Raw genomic sequence first — 26,528 nt, 5'->3', positions numbered from 1 at the left:
GAACAAGTAAAACCTACTTACTGTGGGAAAAATCAGAGAGGCAAAGGGGGAATATAGGGGCAGGGACAGATGGAGAAAGGCCCAGAGAATTTTCTGGAGTCAGGTAGAAGGCGCAAACATCCTGCATCTCGAAAGGGGCCTGGGTTCTGTGGACGTAAACTCTGAATAGATTCATCATAACTACGGCTCTGCGCATTTCACGAAACGTAAACACTGTGTCAACACAATTTCAGTCAGCATTCCCAGGAGCAAAGTCCGATTCTTGCTCCAGTACCGGCAAACCTAAGGACCTAGGAGGAGTGGCTGGCGGGGTGCGGCCTGCGTGGGGGGGCGGAGCTGAAGACAGTGGCCTGGACTGGGAAACAGGCTCAACTCGTGACCCCTACAGGTACCTCACTACCTATCACCTCAGGCGGCTCGTCCTGACAAAGGGGAGAGGTCCTCCCTCCCTGCAGGGCTGGGCGAGCTCGCGCTCTGAGCAGCATGCGCTTCCCCCCCGCCCCCTGGCAGGGCACTGACCTCTGTGGATCACGGACAGCTTGCTGTGCAGGTGTTCCAACGCCCTCACGACCTGCCGTTTGGAGCAGGAGAGAAGACAAGGCTGCTGTTACTCCCCGTCCCGTCAAGCACGACAGAGCAGCAAGACCCCCTCCCCGTGTCCACCTGTCTCCCTCCGCCATATGTGCACGCCAGCCCCCCCACCCCGGGCTCCGGCCCGCAGCCCAACACTGACCCCAGTGTCGTGGCAATCTTGGTGCAGACACACCCGGCCTCCTGCTTTTCTCCCTCCCAAGAGAGTGGGCCAGGCTCTCGGGCCCAAGCCTTTACCAAGGAAATGACATACCCAAGACCCTGCAGAGGCCCAGGCCTGTCACTACCCCCTACCAAGCCCTTGGGTAAAACCCAGCCCTTCCGCAGCATCCCCGGCTCCTCTCCTTCAGCAGAGCCAAAGGCCCGTATGCTTGAGCCATTCCCGAGGAAGACAGAGTGGGGAAGCCTGGACGATTACCCCAAAGATCCTGACTCGAGACTCTGGCACGGGTGTGTTTTATGTTCCCAGACGCGGTCAGGATTGAGAAGCACCGTATAACTGACTCATTTCCTTTTTTCCTTTAGCTGCCAGGATGCTCAAGGCCAGCACTGCCACCCTCCTCTAGAAAGGTCTTACCTCAAAAGGCAAACACTCTGGATGCTAAGCTTCCCTCCAACTTAGCTTGTACCTCTGTGAGCTGTCTCAGGGCATTTTTGGCACGACAAAGTTTTAAGTACAAAGTCCTTTTTTAAAAAATGGTGTAGAAAGCTCAGGAGTGGGCACACAAAAGCTAGAAGCCCAAGATCTTTCAAATCTGTGTGGCTCTTGGAGCCCCAGGTTCTGGGGTCTCCTCAGCAAGAAGGCTCTGATCCAGGGTGGGAAAGTTGGGTCCCTGGACGGCAGTCGCCCAGGTTCATGGCCCCACTGGGGACCCAGCTCTGCCCAAGCTGGCACCATGAGGTTGGGCTTTGTGCCTGCTGGTGCCGGGCTGGGGCCCCAGGCTAGGGACCTGGATCCCCCAACCTCTCCCAAGCCCAAGGTCACTTACAGACACAGCAATTTCCCCCAGGATGTCCTCTGGAATAGTCATGTTTTTATCGAGCACCTTCCGGTAGAACTTGTCCAGGGATGTGTCCATGAGCTCCATGCAGATCCACACATCTCCCTGCAAAGGACAGCTGGAGGTCAGCCCGAGTCGGCGCGAGGCGGTACGGGTGTCTGGACAGCCTGCCCTGGTGCCCTGTCGCACGTGCCTGCCTCCCCAGCTCTGCTCAGGCCTTCCCACAGACACATCTGCCTGCTCCCAGCCCCTCCTATTCTGCCCCCCAAAATCTTTCAACTTCTCCTTCTCCACCTTCCACACGTGTCTACACTAGTGGGTCACACACCTGCCAGCCTCACCCAGCTCTGTTGCCTCTGGTCTCCCCCATCTGATCCCCAAATCCCCCAGCTTCCAGAAAGAAGTGACTAAAACACATACCTAACTGTGTCCCTCCCAGTGGGGGCTTTCAGGCCCAGCTGCAGCTCAGCTCCGGGACCCAGCCCTACAGACCCTCCTAACCTCAGCCACTACGGCCCCCCACACACATGGGCCAACCTAGCTCTAGCCCCGATGGATGGTTCCTTTCTTCTCCTGCAAAGCCCTGCCTCCCCCACTCCCGGCTCCCCCCACAAACTCTTATCTATCTCTCAGGACAGTCTTCTAGGAAGGCCGGGATGGCGTCTCCCTGGGGCAGCCGCAGGCCCACGCGCCTCCCTGCCAGCTCTGACCCGACCCAGTGTGCAGTGAGGCCCAGGTGTGTGTCGTGTCCCAGCAGCAAGGGGATGAGCAGCCTGCCCCCGGCACACAGCAGGTGCCGAGCCCGTCAGACAAGTGGACGGCGAGGCACTGACCCAGCACTGGGTCCACAGCACCCAGTCCGCCTGCGGACCTGGCAGATGCTCAGGGAGCAGCCAGCGGGGGCCATCCTTCGGCTGCAGCAAGCCACACTCCCTGGCATCACCCTTGATTTCTTGCTCATCCTTTCTCTCATGCCCACAGACCACGAACTGGAGCCTCACACCCCTCCTTGGCCACCCCTGCTCGGAACCCCACCCTGCCAGCCTGGATGCCGGTGAAGCAAGCAGGCGGTCGCAGAGGCAGGCTGAGTGCCAGGCCCTGGGTCACATCATGTTATCTTCAGGCAACCTTGTGAGGTAGACACAATTCCTGGCTTCACTTCACAGAGGGAACCGAGGCAGGAAGCAAGGGAGCCAGGCCACCAGGGTCCTGGGACTGAGCCCTCAAGAACCCCACACGTGCTGTCTCACTCACTCGGTGCCTAGTACCTGGCACACGAGGGCGCTCGGCAAGCGTCTGCTGGGGGCCCAGAGTGAGCGACGCGGACAGCAGGCCAGGCGGACGGTGGGGGGGTGGGGGGCAGGTGTGCAGAAGGAAGGTGGGGGTGGGGCAGCCCGCGCGCCCTGCCTGCAGCCCAGCCCCCACCCCCCCCCCAGCAGGGCCGCACCTCTCTGAAGAGGGCCCCATAGAAGGTGACGGTGTAAAAGCAGTCGACCGTTCGCATGTTGATGTCCAAGTCCATGAGCAGACGCTTCTGCTCCTGCGAGTTCACGGTGGCCCGGATCCGCTGCAGGACAGAGGTCACGGCTCAAGGGCCATGCGGCACAGGGCGACCACCCCCTCCCCTGCAGGAGCTCCAAGGGGAACCCACGGGCTGTACCACAGGCTCAGCCCCATGCCTCCTCCAGGAAGCTTCCCAAGCGTCCACAGCCCAGAGCTCCCCGGCCGGGCAGGGCTGAGACCCGGCGGGACCCTGCTTACCTTAACGGCCATGATGGTGCCGCTCTGGGCATGCCGCACCTTCTCCACCACCCCATAGGCTCCGCGGCCCAGCTCTGAGATGGTCACCAGGTCATCGGCCTCCACCTCAAAGTTCTTGGGGGACAGAAAGAAGAGAGGCCACAAGTCAGGAGCCTGCCCTCACACCTTGCCCGGCAGAGAGTGCTGGGGCAGCAGAAGGAGCAAAAGGCCAATCAGTGAGATCTGAGCTCAAATCTACACCAACCACCTTCTCCTGTGTGCCCTGGGGCAAGTCACGCCTCCTCTCAGATTCAAGCAGGCGCAGCCCCAACAGCCAAGGCTATTGGACGGCATAAATAAGACCGCCTATGAAATGCCCCCAGCTGGCACAGGGAGCTCAAGAGACGCCCTTTCCCTCTTGCCCCCGCCCCGTTCAGGTGGTGGGACGGAATCACTCATTCACCCAGTACTTACTGAGTCCCTACTACGTGCACGTTCTGCTTTAGGCACTAGAGACAGAGCACAGAACACAGGTCCTGTCCTCACAGTGAGCAGTGTGGCCCCAGCCCGCCTGCTCTCCCGCTTGCCGTCTGTGGTGCGGCAGACCAGAAATCTGGACGTCACCCAGTGACAAGCACCGGGAGGGACTGAGCCTGGGAAGGGCTGTCAGCCACGGAGAGGCCTCCACAGCGGGCTCTCTGCCTATCGGCGAAGCGCCGTCCCTGGGCCAGGGTCGCAATCCCTGGGGAGCAAGCCATCCAGAGGTACGCGTGCAAAGCAGGTTCCCAGGTGCTGGTTCTGAGCACAGAGCCAGGAGCCCATGTGTTCGACACACCATTCCCACAGGTGACGTGGGCACCAGCGGCCCCAGGACCCCAACTCTGAGATCAGAAAACTTCCTGCCAGCTCTGGCTCTCCAGGGCCCCGTGAGGCAAGTCAACTCTCCCCATTCCAGAGGAGAGGGTCTGAGAGTGAGCAGCCCAGGGCCACACAGCCAACGTCTGGGGAGTGAGGCTCCTCTCCAAAGCCCAGCTCTTTCCACCATCCCCAGCCACCTCCCAGTGGCCCTACAGGGTCAGCAGGGGCCCACTTGTCAGGTGAAGACGCCTAGGTTCCGACACGTGAAGGCCCTACCCCAGGTGTGCAGGCGGCACCCACCCTGTCTCCGATGGTGATGAAGGTCCGGGAGTCCAGGTTCCGAGGGGGTCTGTGGGGAGGAAGCAGACCCCGTGAGCCTCAGACAGAAGCAGGGAGCAAGGCAGCCCAGCAGAGTGGCCAGAGAGGTGTCCCATCCCCAGGAGGCAGCTTGAAGGAGGGGGCGCTCCTCAGGGCCCCTAGCCCCAGTCACTGAGCACCTGCTGTGCCAGATACAAGGCATGGTCACCCAGACATGGCCAGAGCCTCACCCTTCCATCTCTGAGATGGGCGAGAAGGGGACACAGAGCAGACGTGGGATGCTTGCGAGCCCTGGGGGCCAGTTCGCAGGAGATGTTACCCGGGACATGCTGCCCCCTGCCGGCTCCCCGCCCCAGGGCTCCCTCCAGGAAGCCTCTTCAGGCTGAGCCAGGGGAGAAACTGAGGTAGACTCACGTGGGGTTGGGTACGGGCGGCTTGGACAGGCAGGATATCCGTAAATCCTTCTTCCTTTTGGATTTCCCTAAAACAGAGAGAAGGTGAGGCACCTGGTCAATGCTCAGTCTATCAACATCGCCGGGGCACTCCCTAGGCTGGACAAACCTGGGGACAGAGATGACTCAGGCCCCCTGCCCTCAAGGGGCCCCAAGCACAGTTGCTGAGGGTCAGGGTGGGCAGTGCTCTGAGGGGGCCTGGAGCCTCTGGGTACCCAGAGGATGTTTCCAGCTCAAGCCCCACTGGCCCTCCTGGAAGCTGGCCTCAGGTCGTCACCACAACTGCCCGAGAGAAGACGGGGCCTCCAGAGCGTACTTCCAAGGACGGTCGCTCCATCGCAGATCTGCCCCCGTGGGGCAGACATCAGGCTACCACTGGACACCCCCAGAGGGAGTAGAGCCAGGTCCGAGCAGCTGAAGCGCTTCCAGGGCCTGTGCTCCCACCCCCTGCAGAAGGCCTGCGTCCTAAGTGCCTGGTAAGGGTTGAACTGTGTCCCTTGAAAACCCACGTGTTGAAGTCCTAAGCCCTGGTACCTTAGAGTGTTACCCTATTTGGAGATGGGGTCTTTACAGAGATGATCAAGTTAAAATGAAGTATGAGGGTGGGCTCTAATCCAGTATGACTGGTGCCTTAGAAAAGGTGAAAGTTGGACACAGAGACAGATACGCACAGATGGAAGACAATGTGAGGTGACACGGGGAAGACGGCCATCTACAAGCCAGGCAGTCCCTAAGGAATCCAGAAGCTAGGGGAGAGGCCTGGAAAGGGCCCCCCCCACAGCCTCAGAAGGAACCAGCCCGCCAGCACCTCGATGGGACTTCCGGCCTCCAGACTCGCAGACAGGAAGTTTCTGCGGAGCCCCAGCCTGTGGTGCTGGCAGACTGACCAGCCTCCTTCTTCTGGCGGCGCTGCCCTTGGTGAGGGGGGAGGCCTCTGAGGCGGACAGAGCTCCTTTCAGGTCCCTGCTCTGCTGCCCACCCCTCTTCTGAGCTTTGCTTTCCTCATCGGTCACCTGGGAATGCAGAGGCCCACCTAGGGGGTGGCTGGGAAGCTGGAACAGATGCAGGCTGGGGAGTCGCTGGCTGGAGCCTGGTGCCTATTTCTCTGCCACCCCCACCAAGCTCCCCCCTTGCTGGGAGCTTCTCTGTGTGGGGGGAGGGACTGGCCTGCTGCACTCCCCACGAGCTGAACAGGAACCAGAGGCTTCCCTGGGTTTCCCAGGGCCCAGCACATTCTCCATGCAAGAGGAAAACAGAAAAGCCGAGGTATACAGGCCAGTCAGTTCCTGAGGCCACTTCTGTGCTGCCTCTGGGTCAGACTGAGTCACCACTGACCTCTGGCGGGGGGACAGGGGGCCCTGGGCTGCAGGGCCTGAGACCTGAGGAGGCCACTCGCCAGGCCAGTGTCGCTAACACTGCACGCGACCTGCGGCAGCCTGAGCGAGTGCGGCTCCGACCCTCCCGCTGAGACCCGCCAGGGTACCCTGCTCTTGGCCCCTCAAGTCCCGCATCTCCGAAACCGGCTCCAGGCTCCGAGAAACGCACGCCGCCCTGCGAGACGGGCTCGCCTGCTGGCCGCTCAGCACGGGCTTGGCACACGGGAGGCAGGCCTATGTCGTGGCCCACGAGTGGTCACCGCAGTTATTACCAGCCTCTCCACAGAGGGGAAAAAAAAAGCCACCCTATGTGATGAGAATTACGGGGAGCTTTTATTCTCCACTTGAAGCTTTTTGTAACCGGAAAGTAAAACATTTCATGTTCAAATTGAACAATCCAGGGGCGCCTGGGTGGCTCAGTCAGTGAAGCGTCTGCCTTCGGCTCAGGTCGTGATCCCAGGGTCCTGGGGTCAAGTCCCGCATAGGGCTCCTTGCTCAGCGGGGAGCCTGCATCTCCCTCTCCCTCTGCCCCTCCCCCTGCTTGTGCCCTCACACGCTCTCTCTCCCTCCCCCCTCTCTCTTTAATAAATAAATACCCCTCCTGCACTACCTGCTCCTGGCCCACCTCACCTTTCTCTGGCCCTAACCTGCACACCCATCTCCAACCCTGAGATCTGCAAATGTCATGAGACGGGCTCCCCCTCACCAGGCCTCAGTTTCCCTAACGGTAGAGGAAGCCTCTACGCCTGCGGCTGGGCCAGGTGGGGGAGGGTCATGTGAAGAGGAACGAGGCACTCAGTAAACGGAGCTCCCACCTGCTTCTCCTGGGCCTGTGGAGAGACTGAGGCTGCTCCAAGCACATGGGCTGGGGGTTCAGAAGGCGGAGGCTCCTGGCCTTCTCACCCACCGGCCCGTCAGGGTCACCAGGCCTGTGTCTGGAGTGACATGGGCTTTGTGGGGCAGCTCCCCAGCTGTCAGAAGGAGTAGGTGAGGCCGCAGGCCACCAGCTGCCGCCACCGTCCACCATCCACGTCAGTGCTGGGCCCGGATGGCCAGGCAGCCCAGGGCTGCCCAGGTGTGGGCCCGATGTGACGACCGTCACCACAACAAACAGAGGTTCACAGGCGGCCACCAGCAAACCACAGCAAGCCTGCCAGCCTCAGCCTGCAGGGCCTCTGGCACAGGCGGGCACAGAGCCAGGCATCTGTGTGTCCTCGGCCCCGTCCAGCCTCCCAGCAGTAGCACAGGCAGAGAACAAGGAAATTCCGCCACTGACGTACAGGACAAGACCGCGAAGACAGGCACCCGGATTCCCACAACTCCTACCCCTGCCTGGCCCTGCTCTCATCTCCTCCTGCTCACCATTCCTTGAATGAGCCGCCTTCTTTTCCACCGCAGTGCCTTTGCACATTCTGTTCCCTCTGCCTAGAACTTCTTCCCTGCAACTCTGTCCTAACCGGTCTACGATCCTCACCTTTTGCCTAGTCAGAGAGGCTTTCCTGATCACTCCAGCTAAGCTCCCTTGTCCCTGGCTCTGCCTGTGTCCGCTGGCTTTGCTCCTGTCACGTCGCACAAGTCATGGTTCTACAGTTACTACCTCAGGGGCAGCGAGAAAAATGCTCATGAGCACTGACTTGAGTCGGCAGCCTGGGTTCAGATTGCAGCTCTGCCACTTCCTAGCTGTGTGCCCTCAAGCAAGGGACTTAACCTCTCTGGGCACCAGAGATCAATGGTAAAATGAGGCTAACAGACCCACAGTTAGCCTAGGTTATCAGGCGTGTCCTCCCAGGTTATCAGCGCCATGCTGCAGCGGTGCTGGACAGGCGAAGATCAGACTGAGCCATCTGGAAACCCGCAGGACCCCAAATAACACAAGGCCCTCGGCCCCAGACAGCCACTCTGTACCTATTGTACCAAGGGGGTCAGAAAAAGGTGTAGCTTGACCAAGGTGACACAGTGAGAGTCTGGTAGGGCGCAGACATGAAGACGGGTCTGTTTAGCTCCAATGACCAAACATCAACAGAAAGCCTGAGAGAGGGGTCTCCCCACCCCCTGCGTCGCCCCTGCCCTGAGGCCTTGGGGAGATTCTAAATAGACTGGACTGTACCACCCGCTCTCGGGGTCCGTCCACGGTGGGAGGGGGAGGGGTGGAACATCGCTCACCATGGGCCCTGCTGGGGCCTCCACTCACAAAGGGAGCCCCCCACACATGGTCACGTTTAGTCACAACCCCGGATTCCCAACGACAACAGCAACACCGGCTGCTCCCAATTTCTTACCCCCACCCCTTACCTTTGGGGTATTTTGGGTGCTCCTTGAGCTTTCCAATTCCAGCCGAGGAAGTCTGAGGCCCCGAGCGCCAGGCCCACCACAGAGATGCGACAGGCCACACGGCCCAAGGCTGCCCGTGCCCCCTCCCAGCCCCTGCCCACTTAGCTTGTCACCTCTATCCTATGCGGGTCCCTTAGAGAAAGACCAACCAGGCCAACGTCCTCCCGCTGTACGGGGAGCTGAGAGCTGATGTTTGGTGGCTCCATGCGCCAAGCCCACGCCCACACCTGAGAGTCACGATCTCCACTCGCTGCAGACATCACACCGGCCCCAGCTCCTGCTCCGTGGGCGAGTCCAGATGAAGCGCTCGGAGCACCCAGGTCACAGACAGCACCACCGGCGCTCCAAGACATTAAGCAGGAATGGCGGGGCCAGGCACTCAGTCCCACCTATGTCTGAGGCTGGAGTCTCGACCCCCTGCTACCCCTCCACGAAGAGGCCTCTGAGGAGCTTTCAGGGGCCACCACCAAGGGTTGGCAGGGAGCGAGGACACACCTGGCTCCCCCAGGCAGGGGACCAGTTGGATCCGTAGCACCGTGGCTTGGCGCCCTGCCCCTAAGGTCCCAGAACAGATGAAGGGCTCTCTCGTCTACTGAGCATCCATACGTGTGCCCAAGCACGCCATGTGCTCCGTCCCACAGGTGGGCGACAGGTGATGCCGCGGGGGGCCACTCAACCCCACGGCCCTGCCCTCTCTCCTGCGGTGTGCTGGCCACCTGGGCAGGCCCTGGCCTCTGAGGCCCTCGGCTCCTGCCCCTTCCCTCCACCTCTCAGGGCCTTCCTCATCCGCAGAGCAGGTGGGGAGGACTGCGCTTGCCATCTCACAGCTCCCGTCCCTTCTGCAACGAGCAGACGGGGCCCTGCCCAGTTAAGCTCCAACGGCGGACACGCGGCAATGTCTGTTTGGGGTGGGGGCGCCATCGGTATCTCATGCGTACAGGCCGAGAGGCTGCTCCAGAACTCACAGTGCACAGCCGGCCACGACAACCGAGAAGGATCCAGCCCAAAATGGCAACAGCGCCAGCGCCAAACCTGGGGCTGACGGGACGCCCCGGCCCACAAGCAAACAGCAAACTTACAAACACAACCCACACATATAATGTTTACAGAGAATGCCAAGCATGCTAGAGGCCCTAAAGAATAAAGGAAGCCGGGGACAGGTACGGGGTGGGATCTGAGCTGAGGCTGATGCACGGCGGGCGAGAAGAAGGAGTGCTCTAGGGCCAAGAGGGCCAGGCACGGCAGACAACTGCACAGCATCCGGTCCGAGAAGACAGAGGGAAGGGGGAGAGCAGCGGGTGTGGGGAGAGAGGCCGGCTCTCACCTGGGTGCAGGACCCAGAGGGCAATGCAAGTCAGGCCCCTGGTGCCGGTAGTTGTGAGCTTGCAGGGCCGCCAGCGTGACGGCAACCCGGCACTACCCAAACCCACCTTAAGGAACTCGTCCCTAAAGTACCAGTCCCACAGGAGAAAAAGAGCGAGCCGCCAACATTTGCTGAGTGCCTGCTGTGTGCCTGGCCCGTGCTAAGCATCATCATGTCTCACTGGATCCCTTCGGCAGCAACCCCAAGAGGCAGGGGTGAACAGGTCTCCATTTTCCAGGTGAGGGCACTGAGGCCCAGGGTGTGTAAAATCAAGAGACTGGCCCAGGGAACTGGCAAGGATCCCGCGGGCCCCTGGGCAGGATGACGGGCTGAGCTCTATGCAGGAGGAGCACAGATTTTGTGAGACAGAGAACGATGGCCTCTTTACAGAGGAGTCCAAGGAGCAAGAAACTGCCTTTCTGCACCTCTGAGATTTTCCTAACCACAAGCAGTGTCAGCTGGTTAAACGTAATTGAAACAAAAGAATAAGAAAGAACACCTGCGTAAACCCGTGTCCCAGGCTGCTGTGCGTCTGGGCCTCGGGCGCCTCCTCCAAGTGAAAGGGGGAGCCGGGCTTGCCGGTGTCCCTCCTGGGCGCCCACAGCAGGAGGACTTGCTCACAACCAGACGGTGCCCCAGAAGCAGCCCAGTGCAGACACTGGGGCCAGGGACCTGGACACCTGCACAGGGTCACATGCCAGCACTTGAACACAGACCCCAACTTCCCAGGCCCCCAGATCCTGGGTCCGCACGCCTCACCCACAGCCACGAGAGCATCTCCCAAGCCACCGGGGCAGAGGCCGATAGACGGTGAGCACAGAAGGACAGGCTGGGCCACCAGGAGACTGGAGCTGCTGAGCTGCTGTGTGACGTGGGCAAGCCACACACCCTCCCTGAGCCCGTTTCCTCCCCTGCTGTTCTGGCCAGTGCAATGGCCTTGACCTCCAGGTCACGGTGAGCACTAGTCAGGGGTTGTTAAGACAGACCTGGGACTGGGGCGCCTGGGCGGCTCAGTCGGTTAAGCAGCTGCCTTTGGCTCAGGTCACGATGCCAGAGTTCCAGGATCGAGTCCCACATCAAGCTCCCTGCTAGGCGGGGAGCCTGCTTCTCCCTCTCCCTCTGCCGCTCCCTCTGCCGCTCCCTCTGCTTGTTCTCTCTCTCTCTCAAATAAATAAATTAAAAAAAAAAAACAACAGGGGCGCCTGGGTGGCACAGCGGTTAAGCGTCTGCCTTCGGCTCAGGGCGTGATCCCGGCGTTATGGGATCGAGCCCCACATCAGGCTCCTCCGCTATGAGCCTGCTTCTTCCTCTCCCACTCCTGCTTGTGTTCCCTCTCTCGCTGGCTGTCTCTCTCTCTCTGTCAAATAAATAAATAAAATCTTTAAAAAAAATAAAAAATTAAAAAAAAAATTAAAAATTAAAAAAAAAAAAACACAGACCTGGGACAGACCTGTGTGACCTTGGGCAAGTCACTCTCCCCTCTAGGCTGGTATACCTGTAAAACTCAGGGATGGCAACACACCCGTGTTGCTGGGTAACCATGACAGCTGAATGAGACAATGCGCATAAAATGTCTGCTACAACACAGGTCGGATCAGTGGCCACCCTGGTCCAAACGCCCTCAGTCGTCGAGGTGGGCCCCAGACTGCCAGGTAAGCCCCCGAACTGCAGAGTCCGGGCTTCAAGAGCCTATGACGACGGAGGGACGTTCCCGGAGTGACGCCTAACCTTCCCAGGGCCTCGGGGAGACGGGACACTCCTCTTGCTCTGGCTCGTGAGCTGAGCTCCCACAGGTCTCCACTTGGGACCATTGTGAGGTCACCCAGGCCACCAGGAGGCACTGCCAGGCCGCATGCTCCTGCAACATGGTAAAAGCACCTTCCCTTAACAGAGGCCAGTCTTGCTTTTATTATCATTTGCATCAAAATAAAATCTTACAGAACACGGGGGCGATGTGGAGAAGAGCTACAGAGTATTCTCGGTGGTAAAAACGCCAGTACCTAGCTCAGGGTCCAATTCAGCAGTGAATGGGCACCTAAGGTGTCCCCAAATTTGAGAGGTCTCATCACTCCTCACTCTCAACGGCAGCCTGAGAGGTGTTTTCTTTCATTCCCTTTACTCAGATGAGAACACTCAGACCCAGGAGGCCACAAAGAGACTTGGGCCAGAGCTGGGCCTAGAAGCAGCCCCTCCCACCGGAAGTGCCCACAGGCTCCCCCAGCAAGGGTCCCCCCACACCACCCTGGCAGTCGGGCTAGGGCAGGCTGGACCACTAGTAGGAAGGCAGGGGTACCGCAGAAGGCCAAGACACAGCCACGCTGAAGGACAGGAAGGGCAGGGAACATGCCCCCCACCCCGCACCCACAGCAGTCTCGGGCAGGCCTCCGATCACCACCAAGGACGGGGCACCTACTTAGTGGGCGCACAGAAATGCTCGTCAGCCCTCTACGTGCTTCCTGAGAGTACCCAAACATCTTCCCTGACATCCAAGGCCCTTCACTGGTCACCTCCCAACCACTGGCCTACACAATCCTTAGGACGCACCCTGGAAGCTGGTGGCATCAGCACAGTGTCGCGGAGGAGGAAAGTCAGAGCTGTCAGGTTCCAGCTACGCAGGCCGAGCACCGCACAGCTCGGGCCCGGGAGTTTCAGACCCGCTTAAAGCAACAAGAACAGCTGCGAACGCTCAGCTACACGAACTCCGAGCCGGCCCCCCTACCCAGCACTTCCAAACACCAATGCACCGAATCCTCGCCACGACCCTGCAATATAGGTTCTAGGATCGTCCCCATGATACAGACTGAGGCCACACAGCTCATGAGTGGGGGAGACGGGCGCGAACCCAGCCAGCTGACTGCAGCCTCTCGCCACCACCACACAGCTGTGTAGGCCCCATCCTGAAGGATGGTGAGCTTAACTCTGCCCCTCGTACGTTAGAACTCAATTTCAAAAAATAATAAAGTGATTAATCCAGGGGCGCCTGGGTGGCTCAGTCGCTGAGGCATCTGCCTTTGGCTCAGGTCACAATCCTGGGATCCTGGGATCAAGCCCTGCATCAGGCTCCCTGCTCAGTGGGGAGTTTGCTTCTCCCTCTCCCTCTGCTGCTCTTCCCCCCCATAAAATCTTAATAAAAAAATGATTAATACAAAAGTCAGGACCGTTGTTAGGGAGGTACAATCCTGGGGGGCACTTTGGGGCACAGTAATGTTCAATTTCTTTAGCTGGGTATTGGGTACACAGATTTGATTTTATTTTTATTCATTAAAATACAAGATACATTTTATATATCCTTTTGGTGTCTGTGATATAGTTACAATTTAAATGTTTAAAAGGAAGGGAAGGCCCCACCTCCCAGGGTGGGGCTCAGCGAGGAGGCATTAACAGGGCCAGTGCAGAGCCGCCCAGGAGCAGGGCACCAGCCGCGAGAAGGACAGAGAAGCCACGACGGCCCCTGGAATGCCAGCTCAGCCGTGACACCCCAGAAAGGGACCCTCGGGGCAGGGAGAGGGTGACAGGAACCTTTCGGGGGAAAGGGGGGACAAAAGCCCCTCAGGTGACCCTCCTCCGAGTTGGATACAGCCCCCAGGCTTGGGGTCTGTGAGCTGCAGAGGGGCCCACCAGTCTGCCACTGCCCAGCCCTGAATGTTCTTCATGCCTTTTATATGAAGCTTTTTGGGGTTTCCACGGTCAGTGCTAGGGAGGGCATCTACAGAGCCAGCCGGGCAAGCCAGCCTGACTCATGAGGGCCATGCCAAGAAGGCAGGCCAAGGAGAGGCACGGACAGTCCCCAGAGGGCCGTAGGCTGGAACGTCAGGAGCTGAGCTCAGGGCAGGCCCGCCGCATCACCCCATCTGGCAGGGCTGGGCTCTCCGCGTGGCCATCTTCTGTGCTGCCCCCCAACGTTCTTCCTCTGGGACGGAACAGTGACACACAGCACCCCTCCTGAGACCCTGACAACACTCCACATGGCCACCAAGGCCCTGCACCCAGCCAGGCCCTGCATCCCAACTGCTCCCCCTCCTCTTGGCCCCCCATTCACTGACACACATGACCTTGGATCTGGACTCTCAGAGCCACGACTCCTGAGGCCTCCTCCTGTTCCTCAGACGGAGCTCTTTGAGAGTCAGGGTGCCCTTGCTTGCCCCTGTATCCCCACAGCCAGCTCCAGTCTGGGGACCAGTGGGGAAAGAGCCTGGTACATTCTAGCTGGCATTACAGGACCCTGCAGCCAGAGTCCTCGTGTCGTGGGGCTTACGAGCCCATCTCCAGAGGTCAGGGTTCTACTGACTCACCGTCACCAAACAGCAGCCACGACCACAGCAAGAACATAATAGCAGATGCCGCTCATTACACAGACACTGGCTCCAGTCTCTACCGCCACCCTGCAAGGCAGGAGTGTTTACTCCCACATTACAGAAAAGGAGACTGAGGGTCAGAGAGAGCACGAGAGGAAGTCAGGAAGCGGTGAAGTGAGTCAAAATTTGAACACAGGCCTGTCTACCCCGAGCCCAGGCTCTGCACCTCCTTCCTGTCTGGCTGAGGTTCTTTGGGGACTGAGGACAGTCTTACTGGCCCACTACCTAACACTTAGCAAGACCGGAATGAGGCTGTCTGCGTCCATCCCTGTGGCTGCCAGGGAGACAGGCAGGAAAGGTCCCGCTTCCCAGGCTGCAGGTGAGGAAACTGAGGCCTCTCCTCGGAAAGGTGGGTCCTGCCCAGGGCACTGAAATCACCTACAGAGTGCAGTGAATGTAACTTTGCCAATACCACACAGCAGAAGAGCCTGGCCAGAAATCTGACCGTGGTTACCTCTCCACACCGGGAGCTCGGGCCAACCCCATACGACCACTCCTCCCCAGCCTCCCAGAGCCCCCAGCAGTCCATCCGAGCCCGAGGATTCCCCGGGCCAAGGGCGGTGAACAGCCGCCACCACCTGCTTCTGGTCCGTGAGCAAGAGGAAGCAGGGTCCTTGCCTAACAGAGGAAGTTCCTGGGCGGGGCGGGAACGGAGCCAGGCGGGCCTGCCCAAAGGTCCCAGCCTAATCTGAGGTCCAGGAAAGGGGCCACCTCTGATGCCCATCTCAGGGCTAGATGCTGACCTGCAAGGCCGGGGCTCACAGTCCCCCTCCCAGCCCACCAGCCAGCAGGCATCGCCCCTTTAAGCAGCAGTCAGTTGGGCTGGCATGCCCGGCGGGTGAGTCAGCACCCAGTGCCCGCTGACTCACCCACCGGAAGCCTCCCGCTGCCCCAGCCTTCTCCCCACACAGGCAACTGAGAACTTTGCTCCTTTCAGGCCTGGAGCCATGGGCTGGCTGATAGAGAGTTTCCTGTGCGTCACACCAGGGGTGGGGGAAGTCCCCAAGGTGTCACCCTCCAGTCTTTCCGACAGCAGGGACGGGACAGGACAGGGGGGTTGATGGGGGGGACAGTGGCCATGGCTGGCAGGGCCAGGACACAGACAGTGCTCCTAAAGCCTCAGTTGTCCCCACTGGGCAGCCAGGAGCCAAGTGAAGATCAACCATGACACGCCTGCATGGGCGGCACTCACAGTGCAGCGGGGTGGTGACAGGATGCATGTGGTATCCCCAAGGACAAATGTGGCTTGAAGCAGCAGACCCACACCATGCCAAGCAAAGGTGCCCCTGACCACTGGCCCCCGCGCCAGCTGCCCTTGGCCTCTGACTCCAGCCAAGGATGGCATGTGGGCAAGGAGGCTGGGGAAAACCAGCAGGGCTGTGGGACCTGGGGCCTCATGCACTCCCGGAAAACTCCCCAGGCCTGTGGCACAGAGGATGGAGCAGGGCGCCAGCTGCGAGGCAGGAAGCTCAAAGGTAAAGCTCCCTTAAGGTCAAGTGCCAACCACGCCCTGTTTTGTTCAAACTCCTCTGAGAAGGTGGAGAAGAGCACAATGCTGGGGGGCCCTGTGCCCGGGATGGGGCGGGCACAGGTGAGAATCCCAGCTCTATGGACTCAGTCCAGCCACTCCTCCTGGCTGGCCCCAGTTCTGTCATCTGTCAAATGGGTCAGACTGCAGTGAATATAAAATGTGCCAACTGTAAAGGGCTGTGCACACAAGAGGCATCACCTCTGGCTCAGTCCCTGCGCAGGGACTGCAGACTAGACAAAGGCATAATGGAGTGTCCCACCAGCTGGGAGGGCGAGGTGTGGGGAAGGGGGGTCCCCACCAGCTCAGCTCAAGCATCCAGCACAGGAATGGGACATAAAGGAGCACTGCGGAGACCTTTGGAGAGACACAGTTATGGACAGAGCCCTAGCTGCACCTGTCACAACTGTATGACCTCACGCAAGGCACTAACTACCTCCGAGCCTCGATTTCCTCATCCATAAATGGGGCTGTGAGGAATAAATGGGAGAGTACATGGAACATGAAAAAAAGCTCGGTAAGTGGCAACTCAGGATTCTTGGCGAGGGGGTATTATGGCTCCCCACCATATCCTTCCACAGACCCCCCGAAGAGGCTGACAAGGTCCCTGAGCCTTGCAGAGGCTCCTGGCCCTCCATCTAACCCACCCAGGATCATCTATCACCTGGACCCACAAACTGGAAATTCATCTTGGTTCTCTCTGCAGAGAGGCTCAGAGAGGGCAATGCCAGGACTCAAGTCACACAGCACATGGGAATTAAACAGTGCCTCCCCAAATTCCCTTTTCCCTTCACACCTGTGACCCCTCTCCCTTCACAACTGCACAACTTCAACTTTTATTGTGATGAGGCACTGCCTGCCGGGAAAAGGTGAAAGAGCATTCAAAGACAAACACTGCTTCCAACCTCTTCGTTCTGCCCATGAAAACACTGTGGCCCCGAGAAGCTGTGGGACCTGCCCTAAGTCCCACAGCACTGACCAAGCCAGGCACAGACCCCAAGCCAGACAAAAGAAGGGTCTGATTTCCTGGTTCTCCAGAATGGAGAAGCGTATGATTTCCCGGTTCCCAAGCTCCACGAGGTCTGTGCAGTCCAAGTCCCTCCCCAGCCGCCTCCCCCCTCGAGTGCCTCCTGAGTTACTCACCGTGGTTGGGCAATGGTCAGGGATCCGGCCTCCCACTTACGTAAGACGTAATTACCCTGCCCACCGGGCCGGCCGGGCTCTGGCCCAGAGCCACCGCCGTGGCTGGCAGCAGGGGCAGAGATGCACCCACACCCTGCCCAGGACCCCACAGGCCCTCCTGCTGCCCCGGCCCCTCTGGGGAAAGAGAGGTACGATCCACCCCTGAGAAGAGCCCCACTGAGTGCCCTCTGTTCCCTTTCTGCACCTTACTCTGCAGCTGCAACCCAAACAGAGGCAAGGCCTTGACCCCACTTGGCTGAGGCCTTCCCAACAAGGAAAGCAGTAACGAGGTGTGGGCAGCTGTCCCTGCCTGAGCACCTACTGTGTGCCAGGCGTCATGCGGCGCTCTTCACCTCCTCCCCTGTGCTCGCTTGAAACTCTTTCGCATTTGCTATTTCATATCAGACCCAGAAATCCACGCAAGGTACGCGGGATTACTCCCGTTTTACAGATAAGGAAACTGAGGCCCAGAGATACTCCTGCTGCTGGGCTGTGGCAGCAGCAGGTTTAGAGAGCCGGGAGGCAGCCCATTCATTACAGCTATGTCCGGTTTGGAAATCTCACACAGCCTAGCCTGCCGAGGCCCTGACATGCCAAAAACATCCTTTCCTCTTCCCTGCACACACACACACACACAGACACAGACACACACGCACAAAAATCCCCCTTTCACCCTCCAAGTTTCACCCCCTCCCCCTGCCCCGCATGACAAATCCTGCTGCCTTGCCGCCACAGCCGCCACCTCACAAAAATTTCCAGGAAGGCCAGCTACTTGGAGAAGACAAGAGCGAGCCCATTGCACAGCCAGCACCCTGGCCTAGCGGCTGGCCCAGGACCCAGAGGCAGCAGGGACAAGCCCGGTATGGATTAACCCTGGAGACACAGGGGAGCAGAAGGGGGTGAGCTCCCCAAGTGCAGAGAGAAGCTTGCAAGTCAAGACAAGGAGCTGAGGGAGGGGGGGCTGTGTTAGGATGGGGGGAGGCCAGGAGAGGTTCCTCGGAGACAAGGCTGCAGGGCTGCAAGCGGCCAGGGATGGGGCAATGAGGGGCCTACAAGGATGGAGAGAGTTGGGGGGAGAGGAGTGAGTTCTCAGCTGGAGTGTAGCCAGGGCACCCACATGGGGCGGGGGGGGGGCAGTTTACAGTGAGATTCCCCACCAGGGCAGCACTGCTGGGGCTCAGACGGGGAGTCGTTTAAATCCCAGCGTGGATCCAGCCCTGGGACCAGGGAGTGCAAGTGGGGGCTGGGTGCAGGATCAGAGTGAATCCCACCTGGATCCAGCTGAGGGACCCAGATTGGGAGAATGCCTGTTCTGGGTGCAGTTAAGGCCTACAAGAGGAGATCAGAGTGAGGTTTCTGACCTGGAGCGGGGTCATCAGAACGAGATCCTAGCCTGAGTTCGGGCCCGAGTGCAGTCCCAAGGCCTAAACTGGGCGTCCAGGTGAGGTCTAGGCTGAGACCGAGATCCGAATACGGAGGCATTCTAGGCCGGAATGCTGCCTGGGTCCGGGACGGACAGGAACGGGATCACACAGACAGGGGTCGGGGTTCGCAGTCCGGGCCCGACTGGGCGCGGGGGCCAAGCCGCGCTCCCTACCAGGCATTCCTACCTTTGGTCTGGGGCATGCTGGCGGGCTGACTGGAGTCGGGCGACTCCATGGTGCAGGCGGGTCCAGGGGCGGCGGCAGGAACTAATCTAGAGGGCGGCGGGCTCTACCCGGGCGGAGAGCGCTCATGGCTGCGGGCAGGGGGCCCGGGCGCGACGAAGGAGCTGAGGCGGCGACAGCAGCAAGTACGCGTCCGCGACGGGCGGTGCCGGAGCCAGACTGGGCAGCGCCGCGGGGGCCCCGGCCGGACGGCGCCGACGTAAGCCCCGCCCCTGCACGCCGATTGGCCCGTCAGTCTCCAGGTCCCGTCCCCTGCCTATCAAACGCCGGCCTGCCCTGCCTGTCAAGCACAGGCCTCGCCCCTGCCAGCCCCAAATCCGGCTCCTCCCACTGTCTGTCAAACCCCGCCTTCCACCCGGGAAACCCGGGCCCACTCAGGCTCGGTCTCCCCCTGCTAGGCTAGAGCCGGGTCCCTCCCGCTGCCTGTCAGGGCGCAAGCCCCGCCCACCGGCTGGGGCTCGCCTAGCCCGCCTCGCGCCTGTCAGGCTCTAAGCCCCGCCCCCGCGCTCTCCCCGCGCCGCAGCACCCCTCCGGAACGCTCGGTGGGCCCGCCGGGGGTGCGTAACCTGGGAAGAACCCCAGGTATCCTCGGGTGGCGGGAGCGGGAAGGCGGGGTGCAGTGGCCGGGTTAAAGTGCGCCCCTGGGGCGAGACCTGGGTTCAGATCCCTACTTGGCTACTTTCCAGAGACGGTGACCTTGGGCCGGTCTGGTAGCCCCTGAGCCTCAGTTTTCACCTGCGTGAAAAAGCGACCATAACGGCCCTGCCTGCTGGCGCTGCGCCCGATCGGGAGCATGAGATCGGGAGTCGGGCTTTGGCAGGCCGTCAATCCTGGTTGACCGAAGGTTGCAAAGGGCTTAAGCACAGTGCCCGGCGGGCGTGCGCGCGGCGTCCGCGCGTTTGTTCCCTGTCTCTGCAAACATCCACCCAGCGCCCGCCACCGCCGTGGGTCAGGCACCGGGGAACGGATGGGCTACAGGGCTGAACTTTGTGGTTCCTAGTGAGACGTCGGTACACGTACCGTTAGTGGTTGCGTCTTTGCTGCCCTCCTCTACACGGTGAAAATGAGTCTTGGAGGGAGCACGGTGGGCCTTTGGTTCTCTTCTCCGCTCTTGGGGCCTCGTCTGTGTATGCGGACTGTGCTGTGTGTAATGGCCACATAGGCCAGTCCTCCCTTCTGCTCCCATGTGGAGCTAGGGGGATTTTAGGAGCCACTGACCAATCTGACCCGGGGATCAGGTGACTCAGATGGAAAGCTATGGACTAGTGAGGGCGGGAAGTTCCTAGCAAAGGTCAAGGGGTCAGACCCTCTCCTCTGGGCAGGCAGGAGTATGCGGCCTGCCAGGGACCTCAGGTGAGGGAAGCAGATTCCACAACCTGCTAGAAATGCTTGGAGCCGGCAGCTGACCTTTGCTTGCCCGTTTGTAAAAAGGGGTGATCCCTGCAGGGCCCCACCCACACAATGATGGAGAGGGCCTGATTAGATAAGGAAGGGGGTATGTTATTTATATTATCATTATTCTCTTCCTGCGTCTCTTGCTCACCCTTTCTGGGCAGTGGGTGGAAAGTCATGATGTATGGACTCAGACAGGTATGGGTTGAAATGCCAGCTCTGCCACTTAGTAGCAGTCATGGAGCAGCTCCATGCCTCAGTTTACTGACCTGTCCCATGGGGACAATGAGACCTCTCTGAGGTCTGAACTTGGGCTTGGAAGTGCCTGGCTTAGGGCCTGGCACTTCCTAAATGCCCAGGAAATATTTGTAAATACACTGCGGGCTACCTCCTCCAGGAAGCCATCTGAGCCTTACCACTCCTGGGTGTGCAGAGGGCTCTGTTCCCAATGGGTCATGTGACCCTGGGCTAGTCATTTCACCTCAGGACCTGCTGCTTATCCATCTGTAAAATGGGCATCCAGCAGCAGCTACATCCCTACCAGGAATGTAATCCTGGTCGCATAGGTTTTCTAGGCTCAGGCTCCTGCCATCTGCTCAGACTCCCACGCTTCCGATGAGCCCCCTCACCCTCTCCGTTCCTTGCTATGTTCGAAGGTCTCCGTGCTGCCCCTTGAACATGCCAATACCCATCCTGCCTCGGGCCCTCCGCCCTCACCGTTTCCTCTGCCTGGAACCCCTTTCCTCCCAGGATTCCTGTGGTGGTTCCCTTCCAGCCTGCAGGCCTCCACTTAAATGAACTGCTCTAAAAAGCATTCCTGGTCATGTCCCCAAATCAGTTTTAATTCCCAGCCCAGAACTCATGCCACTGCTGCCTTTCCTATTTGCTCTGGTTTTTATCCAGCTCTCCCTCTGGACCGTCACCCCTTGCTGGGCAGGCATCTTGCCAACTCATTCCCCGCCGCAGTCCTGGTGCACAGCCCAGGGCCTGGTGCATAGTAGGTGCATAATAAATACTTGAGGAATGAACAAAGAAAGGATGAAAAGCATGCCACAGATATCGATGAAGTGACTCTAGTCCCGTGCCAGCCTCCCGGGCACCCATATGACTCAGGCCAGGCCCTTCGGTTGGAGGAGCTGACGGTTAGTCAGGGAGCCTGACAGACAGCCCGAGAATCACAAAACTCCATGCGCGGTGCTATAAATAGATTCATGAGCAAGAGTCTCAGGAAGGCACCAGACACCACCTGGGTGAGGTCAGGGAAGGCTCCTCAGAGGAAGTGACTTTGAGACCGGACCTTGAAGAATCAATAGGAGCGTGTCTGGCAGAAAAACAGAGTCTCCCTGGAAAGGGCTGGAGGTGGGAAAGCGGCCACAAGTGAGGGCCAGATGGGGCCGCGGAGCTGCACTGCGGCCAGGAGAGGAAGCACCATACCAGACCTTCTTTCTCTCCTCTTAGCTACTTGCGGCAGCATCTGTTGGCCACCCTATGCCTCTCGGGAGCAGGGGAAGGCTGAAGAACTCCACGATCACTCAGAAAGCAGAAGGAGCATTTGATGGGTCACAGCAGGTTGCCTCTTACACAGACTCTGAGAAGGAATGTCCCTAACAGCCCTCTCTGTAGACTCAGGGAAACTGAGACACAGGGGGCAAGACGGTGTGGCCAAAGTTAGGGTGTGAGTGTGAGCCGAGGGGGGGAGGGACCCGGGATGACAGAGGACTGGAAAGAGAGGGTGGTAGGAACCCAGGGCTGGGGAAGCTCATTCATTCATTCAACAACTATTTATTGAGCACTTACTGTGTGCTTAGCACTGAGGGCACAACATTGAACAAGACGGACACAATTCCCTGCTCTCGGAGAGGTGATGGTCTGGTGGGCAAGCCAGGCAAGCAAAATGCCTAGATTACATCATTATACTCTGTCAGAGGATAAGTGCTATGGGACAAAGGTCGGAAGGGGACAGGGAGTGTGTGTGGGTGTGGGGACTATACTCTTAAAGACAGAGGTCAGGAAAAGGGTCACCGGAAGGTGACATGTAAGTGCGGAGCTGAGGAGGTGAGGGAAGAGTCATGAGGATGTCTGGTGGAAGGGCATGCAGGCAGAGTGAACAGCATGTGCAAAGGCCCTGAGGTAGATGGCTTCTACGGGAATAACAGTGTGGTTGGAGTAGTGGGAGATGGGGGGGCTATTCTCACCTACATGTGCCTCTTGCACATCTCCAACACTTACACCTGCACAATCAAAACCCCACGAGTCCGCTTTCACACCTGTGTAAGTCCGCGCAGCCCAAATACACATATGAACACAGCAGGGTGCGCAAGTGCGAACATGCACGTGGAGTGGCCACACGGGTGTAGGCACATTAACAGACTCAATCCACACGCTCAGCTGTGCCCACGCACCACCTGACAGGAGCAGGGGCCTCCGTGGCTCCGTGGCTGATACACAACGCCCTCTGGCGACCGTTTCTGGCATGGCGGCTGGACGTGAGCCGGTCCCTTTATGGAGTCCTGGGCCAAACAGCCACCCTCTCCACTCCTCCCCCTCCTCTCTTTGCTTCCTGCCCCCAGTTCCTCCACACCGCAGCCGGAGAGCCTTCCAAAATACAGGACTGGCCAAGCTCCAAACTCTGCCAGGGCTCCCTGAGTGGGGCACTTCCCCAGGCGCCGTCCCATCGCAGCCACTCCCAGCGCAAGCTTTCCTCCCTGAACCTTTGTTTGCAAAGGCTGTTCCCTCAGCCAGGAGTGCCCTCCCTGCCTTCTCCGCCTCTGTCTCCCCTCCTTCAAGGCCCAGGTCTAACATCAAATGAGAAAACTTTCCCGGCACACACAGCCCCGGCACCTCCCCCCAGCCATCTCATCGAGGACCGCGGAGGACCGCGGCACCCCCATCTGCGGAGGCAGAAGCTGGGACTGGCTCCTCCCTTGGCCTGAGGTGCTCCGAGGCAGGGGGAAGGCCCGTGGGCAGAGGACGGCCGCTGGGAGGGCCTCTTCCTCAGGGTCAGCCTCTGAAGCCACGGTGCACAGAGGACAAAACTGAGAGGCAGGGCAGGGGCTCACCTGCCGATTTAAATTGTCACCACGCTCAAGTATCCGAGGGTGACTTCGTACAAGCTAGATGACTCCACCAGCAAAGCAGCAAGCACTATCATTAGAGCGCCTACTACGTGCTCATCCCTCAAAACATCCTCTTACAGACTCGCTGTAACGCAAGGTGCATGAGGGCAGTGACTGCCTCGTCACTGCAGTGTCCCCGCACCCAGCAGGCGGTCAGTAAACAATTGTGGAGCGCAGAAAGGCTCCCGACAGCCCAGAAGAGGCATACTATTACCACCACGTCCATTGAACAGAGAGGAAAACTGAGGCCCAGAGAGATGTCTAAAGCAGCTGGTCATGGCAGAACGGTGGGTGAAACTGTCAGACGGAGACAAGGGTTCCCCTGCCTTTTCTGCCGAGCTTCCGTTACATGGTTCACAACATCCTTCTCCTGAGCAAAACAAGCTGTCTTGAGCTCCCCGCCACTGCTTTCTGGAACAATGCCGAGCTCTTGATCCTGACGGAGCCCTTGGGTCTGTCCAGCCCAATATTCTGCAGGGATATGCTCAGAAACCCTGAGGCTGCCCCAGGAGCACGTCCAGATGCCCAGGCCAGAGCCTGTTTGTCCCCAGGTCGTCACGCATGGCCTGCCTGCCCAGGACGCAGGGATGGGTATTGATCGACACCTGTCACACTCCAAGGCTGAGACTTTGCCTGACGCGCTGAGGTCAGCATGCTTAGACCTTCATCTCACAGACAAGGAAGCTGAGGCCCAAGGGACGTTCACTGCCAGGAAGAATGAAACCAGACTTTTAACCCACTAGGTTTGTTATCACGCTTGTTGTCGAGAATCCAGGACCTCAGAGTTGTCCTTATCGCCGTGGTATGGTGTTTGTGCCAACTGCATCGACAGAGACAGACAAGTGGCCCAACTAGACCAGGGAGAAGAGAGGCAGAGCTGCATGCAGATAGGGCTGACTCCGTGACCGGAGCACAGCCCAGTGCCTGCCTGCAAAGAGCCATTTTCGGATCTAGATGCCGCCTGGCTTCCCCAGGAAGTCAGGGGGGTGACCTTGAGCCAACGACTTGTCTCAGCCAGGCCTTGGAGATTAGTGCATCTGTTCTCTTCAACGCTTCTGTACCCGTTCAGCCATCCCCAAGCCTCGACTTCCATCCTTCCCATGACAGGGGTCTCACTCCCTCACTAGAAGTGTCTTCCATTCCCAGGGAATTCTGACCATTACCAGCGTCTTCCTGAAGGCATGCTGAAGTTTGCCTCTTGGAGATCCTAAGCTCAAATCCATCCACCCAGTCAACATATATTTCCTGACACCGTGTTAAGTACTGAGGAACAAGGTCTCTGCCTTCGTGGAGCAAACCTCTGGGGGAGGTTGAGAAGGAAGGCAATACGTCAACGAAGTATACATAAAATAATTTCAAAAAGTCAGAGCTGTGAACAAAAGTAAAGTACGGTGATGTGGCAGAGAGGCACCATTAGACAGGGTAGTCCAGGAGGGCTTCCTGGAGGAAGTATCTTCTGAGCTCCAACTTGGGTGGAAAAAAAAGAGCCATGTGAAACTGGGGGTAGGGACACAATAGGTGCTCAGAGGAAAAGGTGAAGGGGACTTCTAGATAACCATGAACCGAACGGGGTATTTTTCTTCCTTCCCTCCCAAAACCCTTCTAAAATGAAAAATAAAATAAAATAAAATAAAATAAAATAAAATAAAATAAAATACATCTTTAGGGCACAAACTCACAAGGACAAAGAGACAATCACAGGATAAGAGGAATCCACAACGTTTTTGAAGCTAGCAAATAAACAAATAGTAACCAACTTAGAGAGTGGAGGAAGGTGAAATCAGGTCTGGAGGAAGGGGGCCAACCCCAGGCCAGACCACCAACCTGACAGACCCTTAGAAACCCTCAGCCTGGGAGGCACCAGGTCCCTCTGGAGGGGGAGGGGCAGGTGGGAATGGAAACAAAATGAGTTAAGAGTTGTAAGAGGCACAGTGACTTATGCCTCCCAACTTCCCAGAGACAAAGGTCATGAGCCTACAGCTTGAAAGGATCCCGAGTGCCCACCTGGACACAAAAAGGACAAAAGTCAGTTGTTAACTCCCCGCAAAACGAATGCCACAAAATAGAGAACGTAGGCATAAAGTAGCATGCGGTCAGCTGGAAACTGTCCTCCCGTAATCACAACATCGTAAACGCCAGATCCTCATGGAGCCACAGGGTTTGAGGACGTGCGATTGGGCACCTGGGGGGAGAGAGGCCCAGGGATCCGAGTATGAGAGCATGGAATGGTCATCTTCCACCCGGGGAGGCTATCAGATACCGTCTAAAACCGAAAAGACAGAAATGGCCATCTAAGCATGGGATGGAGAAATAAGGAAGGAAGCACTGAAGGGGTGTCCGGCGGTCACACTAGCCTATCAACGGCCGGGGGGGGGAGGGGCTTGCTCTGCTGGGGACATCCCAGATTCCCCAGTGCCCAGAACAGAGCCCGGCACACACCGGATGCTCCATTCCTGTTTGCCCGTGGTTGGGAACAGGCAGGTGCTGGGTTATCCTTGTTCTTGCAGGCCCCGTGGTGCTGCTTGCCTTTCCACACCGTGGACATGCATTGCTTTAAGAGGAATTGAAACTCGACTTGAGGGGAAAATAAACAGGCCGGTCACCCAGAACATAGTTCCAGAGGGAGGGGAGGAGAGGAGAAGGACATGCGGTTAGGGGGTCGGCAGGCCCAGGTGGTGGAAGGCCCCGATATAGAGGACCTTCAGTCATTCCAGGACACTCTGGCCTGCCTGCCGCACACTCCCCAGAAAGGCCACAGGTCCCTCCGCAGCGCCCTGGGATTGCAGACCCCACCCGGGCCTCCCCTGTTGGGTCCTGCAGCCAGGCCACCGCTGAAGAACCCGGCGCCACTGTTCTTTCTGCTGCCTGCTTTCAGTGACGTCTGCTGTCTGCCGGGCTGTGCCCTGGTCCTCCACCCCGGGCGGGCTGGGGCAGCAGGGGCTGGTGGTGTCCTGCGTCTCCAGTGGAGGCGGCTCTGACCCGAAGGGAGGGGATGCGTTGGAGAGGCCCCAGGCCAGGGTGAGCTGCAGGGCAGGCCAAAAAGGGACACAGGTGCCCACCCAGGGCACCCTGGGTGGGAGAGGCCAATGTGTGGTGTCTGGCTGCCAGCCCAGGCCTTGGCTGGGACACGACCTCGGAACCAAGGGCCACACTGAGGGACCGGCCGTGGAGAAAACGGGGACAGTGCAGCCGTCCAGCCTGAAGCCAGGCCCGAGATCCGCCCCAGCCAGCACCCTGCATGGCGCTCAGCATGGCCCT

The 26,528-nt window shown here is 59.0% G+C and overlaps 1 protein-coding gene across 1 annotated transcript in view; it reads right to left on the bottom strand.

The window, feature by feature from the left end:
* The window catches only part of MAP2K3 (mitogen-activated protein kinase kinase 3), a 28,210-nt gene extending 9,272 nt beyond the window's left edge, over positions 1-18,938 (bottom strand). Inside the window, exons 1-7 of the mRNA XM_002928937.4 lie at positions 18,706-18,938; positions 4,923-4,989; positions 4,491-4,539; positions 3,354-3,467; positions 3,040-3,159; positions 1,581-1,697; positions 520-571 (exon numbers count right to left, since the gene is read on the bottom strand). Of these exons, the coding sequence (XP_002928983.1) occupies positions 520-571; positions 1,581-1,697; positions 3,040-3,159; positions 3,354-3,467; positions 4,491-4,539; positions 4,923-4,989; positions 18,706-18,754 (568 nt within the window). The 5' untranslated portion in view covers positions 18,755-18,938. The remainder of the gene's footprint in view (positions 1-519; positions 572-1,580; positions 1,698-3,039; positions 3,160-3,353; positions 3,468-4,490; positions 4,540-4,922; positions 4,990-18,705) is intronic.
* Positions 18,939-26,528: the final 7,590 nt, after the last annotated feature.

Source organism: Ailuropoda melanoleuca, chromosome 17 (genome assembly GCF_002007445.2).
Source record: "Ailuropoda melanoleuca isolate Jingjing chromosome 17, ASM200744v2, whole genome shotgun sequence".
In the NCBI taxonomy this organism is placed as follows: Eukaryota; Metazoa; Chordata; class Mammalia; order Carnivora; family Ursidae; genus Ailuropoda; species Ailuropoda melanoleuca.
The sequence above is the reverse complement of the archived record's forward strand: the minus strand, read 5'-3'. Positions and strand labels throughout refer to the sequence as shown.